Source organism: Mirounga leonina, unplaced genomic scaffold (genome assembly GCF_011800145.1).
Source record: "Mirounga leonina isolate KUSES-001 unplaced genomic scaffold, KU_Mleo_1.0 Mir_153, whole genome shotgun sequence".
Classification (NCBI taxonomy): domain Eukaryota; kingdom Metazoa; phylum Chordata; class Mammalia; order Carnivora; family Phocidae; genus Mirounga; species Mirounga leonina.
This window is the reverse complement of record NW_023270387.1, coordinates 23,973,546-23,986,214: the sequence shown is the minus strand read 5'-3', so window position 1 is coordinate 23,986,214 and position 12,669 is coordinate 23,973,546. Positions and strand designations below refer to the sequence as shown.

At 34.8% G+C, this 12,669-nt stretch overlaps 1 protein-coding gene across 2 annotated transcripts in view; it reads left to right on the top strand.

Moving 5' to 3' along the window:
• The window catches only part of ARHGAP32 (Rho GTPase activating protein 32), a 210,687-nt gene that overhangs the window by 169,675 nt on the left and 28,343 nt on the right, over positions 1 to 12,669 (top strand). For both annotated transcript variants that reach the window (XM_035009289.1, XM_035009288.1), the window contains 4 exons: positions 2,174 to 2,323; positions 8,318 to 8,420; positions 10,270 to 10,414; positions 10,847 to 10,929. In XM_035009289.1, coding sequence (XP_034865180.1) covers positions 2,174 to 2,323; positions 8,318 to 8,420; positions 10,270 to 10,414; positions 10,847 to 10,929 — 481 coding nt within the window. The remainder of the gene's footprint in view (positions 1 to 2,173; positions 2,324 to 8,317; positions 8,421 to 10,269; positions 10,415 to 10,846; positions 10,930 to 12,669) is intronic.

Genomic DNA, 12,669 nt, shown 5'->3' with positions numbered 1-12,669 from the left:
ATAAAGAAATTGTTTTCTAGCATACTGGTAATTACCAGTTAAAGCCATAATTGAAGAAAAGTACTATTCTACAAGAGGAGCAAAAAATGCAAAATACTTAGCAATATTCCTAACCAGAGATATTTGTGGAATGTATCTTTTCATAAAGAAAATTAGAAAACTTAAAGAGATAAGAGGTTTAGAAAAATGATGACACACCTCATTTCCAGATGATAATATTGAATATTGTAGAAACTAAAATTCCTTCAAATTATATCACTGTAATGTTGATATATAAAAATACATATATAAATATGTTAAATTATTGCAAACCAAGCTCATTTGTATTTTTTACTAAATCTTGTCATAATTATTTTAAAGTTTATGTAGAAAATGTTTGAGAATGAACAGAAATGGTTTGGTGGCCACTCTTTAACAAAGATGCATAACACATTATTTGCTAGCAGCTAGGGGAGAACAATACTCCTACAAATCCAATGACTTTTAATATAGTAATATTATGTGTGATATACTTCTGAGGTTACCCAAATGTGCTATAAATGTCTCACTAGCAGATAGGAGAGTGCATCATTTACATTTACAGCAAGGAATCTAAGATACACGAGAGGTTGTATTTACCCAGAGTTTCAGGGCATGTCAGAAGAGATCACATAAAAATTATTCTGACAATTCTAAGTTAGTTTTAAATAATAGATGTAGAAAAAAATAAATTTCCTATTTAATCTTTGTATGGTCTAGGATGACTACCTTGTTCCAGTTTGCCTAGGATTTCCTGGTTTTAACACTGAAAGTCTCATGGTTCCAGGAAACGTGGGCAAACCATTATGGTTGATCACCCTCATATAGTTCATAGAAAAGATGCTTATGTCTGTAAATAGTATTTCTCATAAAATGGAAAGACATGGAAGACAAGTGAAACCCATCTAAGGCCATCATGGAGTCCCCAGGCCACACATTCTCTTGGTACACAGAATTCCTACAGGAGGCTTCATCAGTTCAGGGGACTTAAGATTTGGGTTCACTCAAGAATCTATGCATAGTAGGATTTGGTAAGACTCCCAGCAGTCATCTGCAAAGTGAGTAGGAGGATTGAGGCCATTGTGGCTTCTATCTCACAACTAATCTCTGAGCTTATGATAGTTGTTACATGTTGACTTCTAGAGTAATTTTTTTTTTTTTAAAGATTTTATTTATTTATTTGACAGAGAGAGACACAGAGAGAGAGGGAACACAAGCAGGGGGAGTGGGAGAGGGAGAAGCAGGCTTCCCGCAGAGCAGAGAGCCCGATGCGGGGCTCGATCCCAGAACCCTGGGATCATGACCTGAGCCGAAGGCAGACGCTTAACGACTGAGCCACCCAGGCGCCCCTAGAGTAATTTTTCCTTTATGCTGTACTTTACAGGAGTCATATTTCTGGGGATTTACTTTCAATTCTTTTGCTGTTGTCTTTCTAAATATATCCATCAGTGGGAATATTTTACTGTGTATTAATGTACTTATTTCTTACCTTTATCTATGAAGGAATTAAGGTGATATATTAGTATACTATAGAATTATGTTAATAGAAGATCTAATGTTTTTTATATGTGTGTTTTATATAGCTATTAGTTTGACAGGTGTGTTCTATATCTTAATGGGATTGTCCTCTTTATAAAATGAAAAAGAGGGAGTTTTCTTTTTTCACTTTTTCTTTCCAGATTACAAATACTTTAAAAATTCAAACCACCATGTAAAATATTCTAGAAATTGACTAGAAATGTAAACCACATTTACACCACTTTAGGTCTTACTTATTATAAAGATTTCCAAAGCAATATGGTAGAGTATAACTCGGGTCCCAGTCATAATCCCAGGTCATCCTTGGGTATGCATTGGGAAGGTGGCTGGTTTACCAACCTTGATTTATAGATCACAGATGATAATACTTAAATTTGCTGACAATCGCATCAAGTAAGATCACAAGTTGGTGAGAAGAAGATGTAAAATTATAAAGTTATTTATAAAGCTACTGTTGCCTAAACCTCTGTTGAAAATTTCCTACAGAATATAAAGTGTATTTGTAATAGGTTATTTTGCAGTGAGCCTGTTGAGATCTCTGTTGTTTTTTCACACTAAGTAAAAATGTAACTTCTTGCCACAACTAAGGTGTTTCCTCTTTATTATTATCTTTTAGTGTCTAAAAAGCACGGCAAGCTCATTACTTTCTTACGCACATTCATGAAGTCTCGTCCAACAAAACAGAAGCTGAAGCAGCGGGGGATTTTGAAAGAGAGGGTGTTTGGTTGTGACCTGGGGGAGCACCTTCTGAATTCTGGTTTTGAAGGTAAAAATAAAATTTATAATCTCATAATTTCAGTTTTGACCTCTCCATATTGATTTTCTGGAATCCATTTTGAAGCAGATTACGCAAGCAATTATCTGTTCCATTTAAGCTCAGCAGCACGGTATTGAGCTTTTCATGTACTCATTTGAGTTCTGAGATAACTGAGAATAAAGAAGGTTTAAGAATGCATTTTAGCATCAGAGATGCTTGTGATCTATCTAAGATGAGTAAGACTTTCCCACAAAGGGCACAACTGCACTGTTAGACTTCATTATTTTTATATCTGTCTAGACAGCTTTCTCAGCCAGTTTTCCTCTCACATTTTATTGTAAATTATTTAATTTCTATTTTGAAAACAAAAGTCAAAGTTTGAGACTATAAAATACCCAGACCAGTCTCCCAACTTTTGTTTCTAAAAATTTAAATTTCTTTATAAATTAAAATCTGATTCAAGAATTCAGTGGTTAGATGAATGGATGGAGGGGATGAATGAATAGGAAGAAATGAAAAAGTTAAATATAATACATAATATTTTAAAGTCTAAGTGCAAACAGAATAATCACAAGGAAGAATGGTATATTTATATAGTATATACATAGTGTGAGGAGAGAGGAGATATAAATATGGATAGCTAGATAGATATAATTATGTAATGTGTATAATCATTCTTCTTTATAATATTCTGTTTTAGTTTGGGCTTTAAAATAGTGTCCTTATTCTATATAAAATTGATTTTGTACCAGGTTTTTCTAAGATGAAAGCTCATTTCAGAGCACTGTTTTGCTAAATGACTCATTCTTTGAATTGTATTCCTAATGAATAATTAACTTTGTAGAAAGATTATCCTGTTAATGCTTTCTAAACTTTTGAGCACCTCCCTTTCAGAGCAAGTGACAAGCCTGACCTGTTTCTTCCATACGAAGTGTTGTAAGAAATCATGTAGGAACCTGACAAGGCATTTAAAAAAAATTCTTTTAGTGATCGATGCCGGGATTACTCAGAATGATCTTAACAGCATTTCAGCTACCACAAACCATAATGCTTATAATCGAGTTGCTTAAAGATTATATCACAGTTATCTAAAGAACTAATTTTTTAAAAAATCTTGTCACATAGTACTTTTTTGTAGATAACTTGTCATTTACCTAGGCATCTTTAATTATAAAGTCAGATGTTTTTTGTTACCTTAGGGGGTTTTCTTGTTATCTCTTTTTCATTTTTATTTCTTTTGTATCTCATTTTGTTCAGCCTTGCTTGGATGTGATATTAATAAGAAGGAGTGTTTTCTAGTTTGTTCTGTCATGCTCTTTAGCTTTCACACATCAATTCAGCCAGCAAGTTTTAGTTGTACTTAGAAGTTTCAGGTATGTTTCCATTCTTAGTATGGTAGGAGAGGACAGATGCCAATATATCATTTCTTTCTGAAAAATAATAGATTTTAATAACTACAGGGTTCATGCATCCCGTAACTATGATAAATTTATTATAGCGGAACAAAGAGTTTTCAGGTATCACTTATTTTTTTACAGGACTTGTTTTATTTGCTGCACATATTTGAAACCAAACTTCCTTAAAACGAGGTTTGAAATGAAATTGCAAAAAAGTGAGACTTTGTAGAAAACTTGGTTCTCTACAAAAAAAACTTAGAGTTGGTACAAAATACAAAAATTTAAAAACTCAAAGTGAGGAAACTCTGTTGCCTGAACATATTTCTGTGTTTGAGCAAGTGGTTTTTTAAAAAAAACTACTGTAAATATATAGAAAATTTTTAAAAAGATTTTATTCATTTATTAGAGAGAGAACACAAGCAAGGAGGAGAGGCAGAGGGAGAGGGAGCAAACCCCCACTGCTGAACAGGGAGCCCAATACGGGACTCGATCCCAGGAGTCTGGGATCATGACCTGAGCTGAAGGCAGATGCTTAACCGACTGGGCCACTCAGGTGCTCGTAAATATACAGAAATTTTATAATCAGAGCACACACTGGGGAAAAAAAAACAAGGCACAAATAACCCCTGAAATTAATCCTTTAGATAGTCGTATTTTCCAAACCAAAAATCATGATGCACATTCTAACAAGTAATACTGTACCAATGTACTCCTGGCCCAGAAGCTACCATGTTGACAATGGAAGTTGACTCTTTTACCTGTATCACAGAATGCATGCATATAGAAGGGATGTAATAAATGATTGATGAGTGAGTGAGTGAGTGAATGAGAAAAGGACAGAAACGAAACCGCAACTGTCAAGAAAAACCAAAGACCAATTCGTGTCCTACTTACTTACTGCATACTTTTCTTCGCCATGATTCTAATCTTAAGGGCCATCAGTTTCAATTTAGACATGTACTTCTTATTATATTGCCATGATGATATAAATACTAAATAAAAGTGGATCAGAAGTGTATTATTGGAGAGTGTGGGAATAATTCTTAAAGTCCTATCATCTTCTGGAAGAACCAGTTTGGAGGTTTCTAATGCTGTATTTTGACTGGGCCATTGTTTACTGTGCACTTGCCTGGATTGTTAGCTGGTTTGGAGGGAAAAGATGGCTTATTAATAAGATACCTTTTCTAACTAGGATTTCTTCTAATAATGTATTGCATTCCCATATTGCTTTCTTATATGTTAGTGAAAAGAGAAACCAAATCTTTTCTTTTTATCTTCTGATACTGTTCTTCAGTTTCTACTCTTTTTTCTTTAAAATGAAAGTTTATGCTTTTCTCTTTTGTTTTGCTCCCTATTTTAAATAACGATCTCATTTGTCTCTCTAAAAATTCTAAGTAATAACACTGTTCAGTTGTGTAATTTTATTTATAAAGGCCCATTATGTGATTATGTGGACATTCAGTCTTTTTACCTAGGGAACATAAAATGTAAAGAAACAATTCAGATGTTTTCCGTGAAGTATTATGTTTGCAGAGTCTTAGCCATATTATCAGGGAAAGACTTCTAATTCCCCATATTTTTGAAGTTTGCCTACTTGCTTGGGAGAATATAAGCAGGTATGAATTTAATATCACATGTTTGTGAGAGCCCCAAGAAAATTATCTATACTTTTTAATGGGTGGTAGCTTATTTTTGTGAAGATTCTATAATGCATACTACGAGAGCCTGATAATACAGAAATAAAACCCTGTATTCTGAAAGGCTTTATGTACCAGGGTGAGTTAGCATGCTAATTTGGAGCATACATAATGAGAAGTATCTTTTAAGAAAAATAATTAAAGCTTTGTTTTCCTTCCTTTCTTTAAGTCATTATGTTAGTTACCCCAATAATCTCTAAATATATTTGCTTTGAAGTAGGTGATAGAAATTTTCCAGGTTCTAATTTGTTTTACTTCTAGTTTGTAAGGATAGAAACCTAAGGCACTGAGGTTATCATTGATGGAACAATATTAGAAGTAGGACTCAAGTTCATAAAGATATTTTATATTTTGCATATCAATTTGACATAGAGATTGCTTATAATATCAAAATGAGTCCACAAAAAATACTTGGCAACTCTGCCCGCCCTTCATCTCTACCATCTACACGCAGTCCCTTTCTTGTTACTAAACTTCTTGGACATCTTTAGAGGTAGAAAGCACCTGTTGAAAATGAATACAGTGTCTTATGAAAAATAAGATTTCTCTACTCTGCTGACTTGGTCGTATAACTTTGTCAGGCTCACAAGGGTACTTAAAAATTAATTCATTTGTTAATTTTGTACATTGTTTCAAGACATGCTCCTGGATATTGAATATACAAAAAGATGGATGAAGCATGTTTTTGCTCCTTAAAAGCATGACTAATAAAGGGTAATAGTTGTATAAACAAGCAAATAATATTTCAAAATGACATAGTTCTTTGGGTACCTATAACATAGTGCAGCTAACTCTCCTTGGGGATATTCAAAGAAGGCTTGCTTAAGAGGGATAGTTAAGTTAGGTTTTCAACAACAGCCAAGAGTTTTTCTATAAGAAGGTGATAGTAGGAAGAGACCAGGGAGAGGCAATTGTTTTTCCTCTACCAGGAAATTGAGGGACTTATAAAATGACTGGTTTGTATGGCAAAAGATGAGACTTCATTTGGCCTAGAGTTGTGAAATATGGAAATATGGTAACAATAAATAAGTGCAACTGTGAAGGACCTTATATTTTAGGCAGTATTTTGCCATGGTTAAAATCGGCTTTCTCCTTGGACTCCTTGAGTTAGAATCTCATTTCTGCCATTGTTTCCTGCTTGCCCTTAGGTAAAACTTTGTAAGATTCAGTTTCCTCTCTATATATGTAATGGGGGTAATGATAGAGCTTTTCCGTAAATTTCTGTGAGAATTAAATAAGAGCATCCATTGTAAAAAACAGCTTGGCACATATTACACGCTCAATAATATAGTTGATTTAAAAAATAATTCAAAGCTAGGGACTATAAATTTTAAATGTAAATTAGAGGATCTGACAGAATTTAAAAGATAGAATGCAGGAAGAACAGCAAAAGGCAGGAGAACCAAGAAAAATCTGTTATAATAATAAAGTAGTGTTTTATGCAATAAGTAAAATACATTAGCTAAAATTAACTTATTAAAATATTTTAATTTTTTCATTTCCCAATCTGAATGTTTCATCCCTTGGTGTAGTAGTTTTCTGTAGACCAAATAATGTTCTCCCAACCTTCTTTTCAGGGATTTTAACTAACACTATCAAATGAACATAGTTACTAAATCCTGTTGATGAAGTAAATTTATCAGTCTGCATTATAAGACAAATAGGTTCAAATTTCAGCTACTGTACAGTTTTGAGTGATTATGAAAAATTTTTAATTTTATACCTCAAACAGTCTTTTCTAGACTGTAGGCCCAGAATAGCTGTCCATTTGTGTCAGGTATTCAATGAAGTAACCAGAAAGAGTACCCTTCTTTTCTTTCTACTTATTGAGGAGGTGATAGTATTAAGTCAAACATTTTTTAAAAAATATTTTATTTATTTATTTGAAAGAGAGAGAGAGAGCACAAGCTGGGGGAGCGGCAGGCAGAGGGAGAGGGAGAAGCAGGCTCCCTGCTGAGCAGGGAGCCCGATGTGGGGCTCCATCCCAGGACCCTGGATCATGACCTGAGCTGAAGGCAGACGCTTAATGACGGAGTCACCCAAGCACCCCAAAACAGTTTTAATGTAAAGCAATTTTAATGTAAAGATAGGCAGGAAATCAAAAGATTCCTTCTACTTGAAATTGCTTTGACCTTTGCCTTATGTCAGTGTTTTGTTTATTGGATAAAATTTAGAATTAGCATTAACTATGAAAAGATGGAAGAAACTTTTCAAAGTGAGAAATTGGAGCACTTATAGGCAATTATCATGTTGGACTAAGCATTAACTTTGTATATCCATTTTCCATGTATGAAATCCAGCTGAACAGCCTTTTTTTTTTTTTTTTTTTTTTAAGTCTGGTATGATGTTAGGACAAAACAGTTCATCTTAGTGTTGTAACATGACCTAAACAAGACTGCTGCAGAAGAACTTAAGAGAGACTGTCCTAATAACGTATGAATTCTTTCACTTAGCTAAATGTAATGGGAGAGAGCCTGCCTTGATATTCAGGAACCAGTTGTCTAGTTTATTTTAATTTATTTTTTTAAGATTTTATTTATTTATTTGACAGAGAGAGAGAGCGAGAGAGGGAACGCAAGGAAGGGGAGTGGGAGAGGAAGAAGCAGGCTTCCCGTGGAGCAGGGAACCTGATGTGGGGCTTGATCCCAGGACCCTGGGATCGTGACCTGAGCTGAAGGCAGATGCTTAATGACTGAGCCACCCAGGCGCCCCCAGTTGTCTAGTTTAGATGTGAAAATAAGTTAAATATGTCCTCATCACTTTTTATAGTAGATTAATCTCTGCCCCTTATAATTTTAATTTACCAGAATTTATTTTGCTTGTGAAAACTAAGACATTCTCATTTTTTTTGTGACTTTGTTGTGGTGGAATACTCCTGGTTTAACCATGTCTTTAAAAATTCTCTTTAGTGCCCCAGGTTCTTCAGAGCTGTACAGCATTCATTGAGAGATATGGCATTGTGGATGGAATATATCGTCTCTCTGGCGTTGCCTCTAATATCCAGAGACTACGGTAAAACCTTATTTGGCATTTTCTTTTTCATTCCTATTATAATTTATTAACATGAAACAATTTCAAAAATAAGTCACATTGATAACCATGATTTTCAGTAATACAGTTTAGATAAAGTAGGAGATAATATCCATTGTGTTCTCTGTAAATGTTTCCCTGAATGCCATTTCTTCATCTGTTGTATCAGAAAACCATGTCCCCCTAACCTCTTCAGTACTTGTATTTTGCCTCATTGCAGTATTTGAAGATTTTAGCAAATTTCAAAGTTTGAATCCATGAAGACAATGAGAGATGAAAATTTACACTATAATAGAAGTATTCCTTAGTTCTTAATTAAAATCAACAAGTGAAACGTTCTGTTGAACCACCCTTGCAACCCATGAATAAATCCCACTTGATCAGGGTGAATGATTTTGGTAAATGTCCTGACGGATTCATTTTACTAGTGTTTTATTGAGAATTTTTTCTCCTATGTTCATCAGGGATATTGGCCTGTAGTTCTCTTTTTTAGTGGATTCTTTATCTGGTTTTAGAATCAGGGTAATGCTGGCCCCATAGAATGAGTATGGAAGTTTTCCTTCCTTTTCTGTTTTTTGGAACAGTTTGAGAAGAGTAAGTATTAACTCTTCCTTAAATGTTGGTAGAATTTACCCTTGAAGCCATCTGGTCCTGGATTTTGTTGGGAGATTTTTGGTTACTGATTCGATTTCTTCCCTGGTTATCGGTCTGTTCAAGTTCTCTGTTTCTTCCTGTTTCAGTTTTGGTAGTTTATATGCTTCCAGGAATTTATCCATTTCTTCCAGATTGTCCAAATTTTTGGCATAGTTTTTCATAATATTCTCTCATAATTGTTTGCATTTCTGTGGTGACACTTCTTCTAATCTCCTTTAGCCCCAGTGCTGTAGCGTATGCTCAAGTGTGTATGTGCTATGTATTCTACATCCTCTCCCCTTCTCAGAGACAAAAATAGTGGTCTCCTTTATATGAGCAATAGAAATTTTATTTTTGCTTAATCTCTCAGATTCTAGTCTATTCTTAATATGTTGTTATCCTTTATTTTTCACTGTGGTGCCTAGTAATTGCCCTTATTCCATGCAGATTTTAGTATTCTAATTGGCCATAGAGCTCATCTCTATTTTCAGGAATACATGTTTGGAAAATACTTAAATTGATTCTTGTGCTAAAGACAGTTGTCAGTCTTTAGTTTCAGCTGCAGCAGATCTCATATTCACATTGTCCACATATACTAATCCTCTAGGTTGATAAGTAGTCCCATACCTGTAGATTAATATTAATTAACCTCCTGGAGAATGAGCCTAACCTGCCTTAGTATTCTAAGCACAACTTTCATTTCACTCACTTTACACTATGATTTTGCTGGCTATTAAAATTTGGTTAGCTAGAAATTGCTTTATATTATTTCTGGCTCCTTTACCTTTCTTCAGTAAAGTATTCCTGAACTATACTTCTTGTACCTGAGGGATTTCTGTACAGAGTTGCTCATGGACCAGCTGCCCTTCAGCCCTAGTTTGCAGAATTGCCAAAATACTGGATATTCAAACCATTAGAATTAGGAGTTCTGTTTTCAGATCTGTGTGTTAAGAACTGCTCATCCATATGCATTTCAGAGATCGTTGTCCATTTTAATATTAGAGCTATGCCCGTAATTTCCACTTAGAAAAACATTTGTCTTATGAACAGACATCCAGTTACTGCTGAAGTCCAACTATAACTTAGATAAAATACAATCATTTGACTAAAACATTAACTTTGCTTTCTGTTTTAAGTCATATATTTCCTTTTTCTTCAATAAAATAATTTTGTTTTGTCTCTCGTTTGTCTTTGTTAGCCATGAATTTGACTCTGAACATGTCCCCGACTTGACAAAAGAACCGTATGTTCAAGACATCCATTCCGTGGGCTCCCTCTGTAAGCTATATTTTCGAGAGCTCCCAAACCCTCTGCTTACCTACCAGCTGTATGAGAAATTTTCTGTGAGTAAGGTCACTTTTAATCAAATTCTCTTTGGAGTTTTGCTGTGATTTTAGGCAAAACATGTAAAGATTTGGTTTGGTCATATAAGAAATAGTTCTGTGACTAAAATATCTCCTTTAAAGACAAGAAAAAAGCAGTTGTTGCTAGCTAGTCCATAGTCTTCACTGTTTTCACATTTTCTTTCTTTTAGTTTCTGACTTTGATCCACTAATCTTATCACCTTTAATATTGGTTACCATAAAGTTTTAAAAAGTTATCTTTTAATAGATTTCAATGTCCGCATAGTATGGAAACAAAGTTTACTTTCTTGATACTCTGTGTTTCATTGTCATTCAGCATCAAAGAGTAGAGTGAAAACTGAATTGTAAGTGAAGAACTTTCATTTTTACCAACAAAGCCTACTGGTTTATTTCACATTATGATTGTTGCAGGATGCTGTTTCAGCAGCAACAGATGAAGAAAGGCTGATAAAAATTCACGATGTCATCCAGCAACTCCCCCCTCCACACTACAGGTAAGTCACGTGTTGTAAGATATCACCCAAAAGTACAAGTCAGTTGATGTGAAGAGTGGTTTTTTTCTTTAGGTTTCTAACTAAATTTCCATGGAGTTCTATATAAACTTCCATTTGTTCAGGCGTTACGTTTATTTGTCATTGTATCCCAAGGCCTGGCACAGTGCTTGGCATTCGATAGGCACTTAGTAAATGTTGAGTTAATGAATGAATAAATGAACAAATGAATAGTTGATTCAACCTGTTTTGTTGTTTTCTTTGTCTTTTGAGCCACTGAGAAATACTGGGATGCATGATCACAAGTATGAATATTGACTTGTGATTGCTTGAGTCCAACATGTGGACACAGTACTGGATTCCAGTTTCCTTGATTCCTTTTTTTCCAACCCTCTTTTCTTTTTCAAAAGGTATCCAAACTACATAGAACCAGAAAATCTAACAGGTATCTCAGAATTCTTCCTCAGGAGACCCTCAGATGATCAATAAACCTGTTTTTTGGGTGTTTTTAAGGTTTTGTTCTTATTCATTGGTTTTGTTGTTGTTGCTACTTTTTAAGACTCAGTTTAATTTGTATGTTAGTTTGGACTCTCAGAAATATTTTTGCTCATATCTGAGAAGACCAAAATAAAATTGAAGATGACTGCCATTTAGTGAGAGAAAGAAAACAGTATAAATCATAGATGATGATACGCAAAAAAGCAAAAGGTAAAATTTTAAAATTTCAGTTACTGAAAAAAAATTAAATGCAGTAGATGTTTTAGTAATACACAAATAATTTAGTGCTTTCTTTTTCAAAATGGCATTGTTCATATATATATTATATTTGCAAATGACATTACAGATAAAGGGCTGGTATCCATGATCTATAAAAAACTTCTCAAGCTCAACACCCAAAAAACAAATAATCAAGTCAAAAAATGGGCAGAAGACATGAACAGACACTTCTCCAAAGAAGACATACAAATGGCTAACAGACACATGAAAAAATGTTCATCATCATTAGCCATCAGGGAAATTCAAATCAAAACCACACTCCAATACCACCTTACACCAGTTAGAATGGCAAAAATTGACAAGGCAAGAAAGAACAAATGTTGAAGAGGTTGTGGAGAAAGGGGAACCCTCTTACACTGTTGGTGGGAATGCAAGTTGGTACAGCCACTTTGGAAAACAGTGTGGAGGTGCCTCAGAAAATTAAAAATAGAGCTACCCTATGACCCAGCAATTGCACTCGTGGGTATTTACCCCAAAGACACAGATGTAGTGAAAAGAAGGGCCATATGCACCCCAATGTTCATAGCAGCAATGTCCACAATAGCCAAACGGTGGAAAGAGCCGAGATGCCCTTCAACAGATGAATGGATAAAGGAGATGTGGTCCTTATATACAATGGAATATTACTCAGCCATCAGAAAGGATGAATGCCCAACTTTTACATCAACATGGATGGGACTGGAGGAGATTATGCTAAGTGAAATAAGTCAAGCAGAGAAAGTCAATTATCATATAGTTTTACTTATTTGTGGAACATAAGGAATAGCATGGAGGACATTAGGAGAAGGAAGGGAAAAATGAAGGGGGGGGGAATCGGAGGGAAAGATGAACCATGAGAGACTATGGACTCTGAGAAACAAACTGAGGGTTCTAGAGGGGAGGAGGGTGGGGGGATGGGTTAGCCCAGTGATGGGTATTAAGGAGGGCATGTACTGCATGGAGCACTGGGTGTTATACAAAAACAAT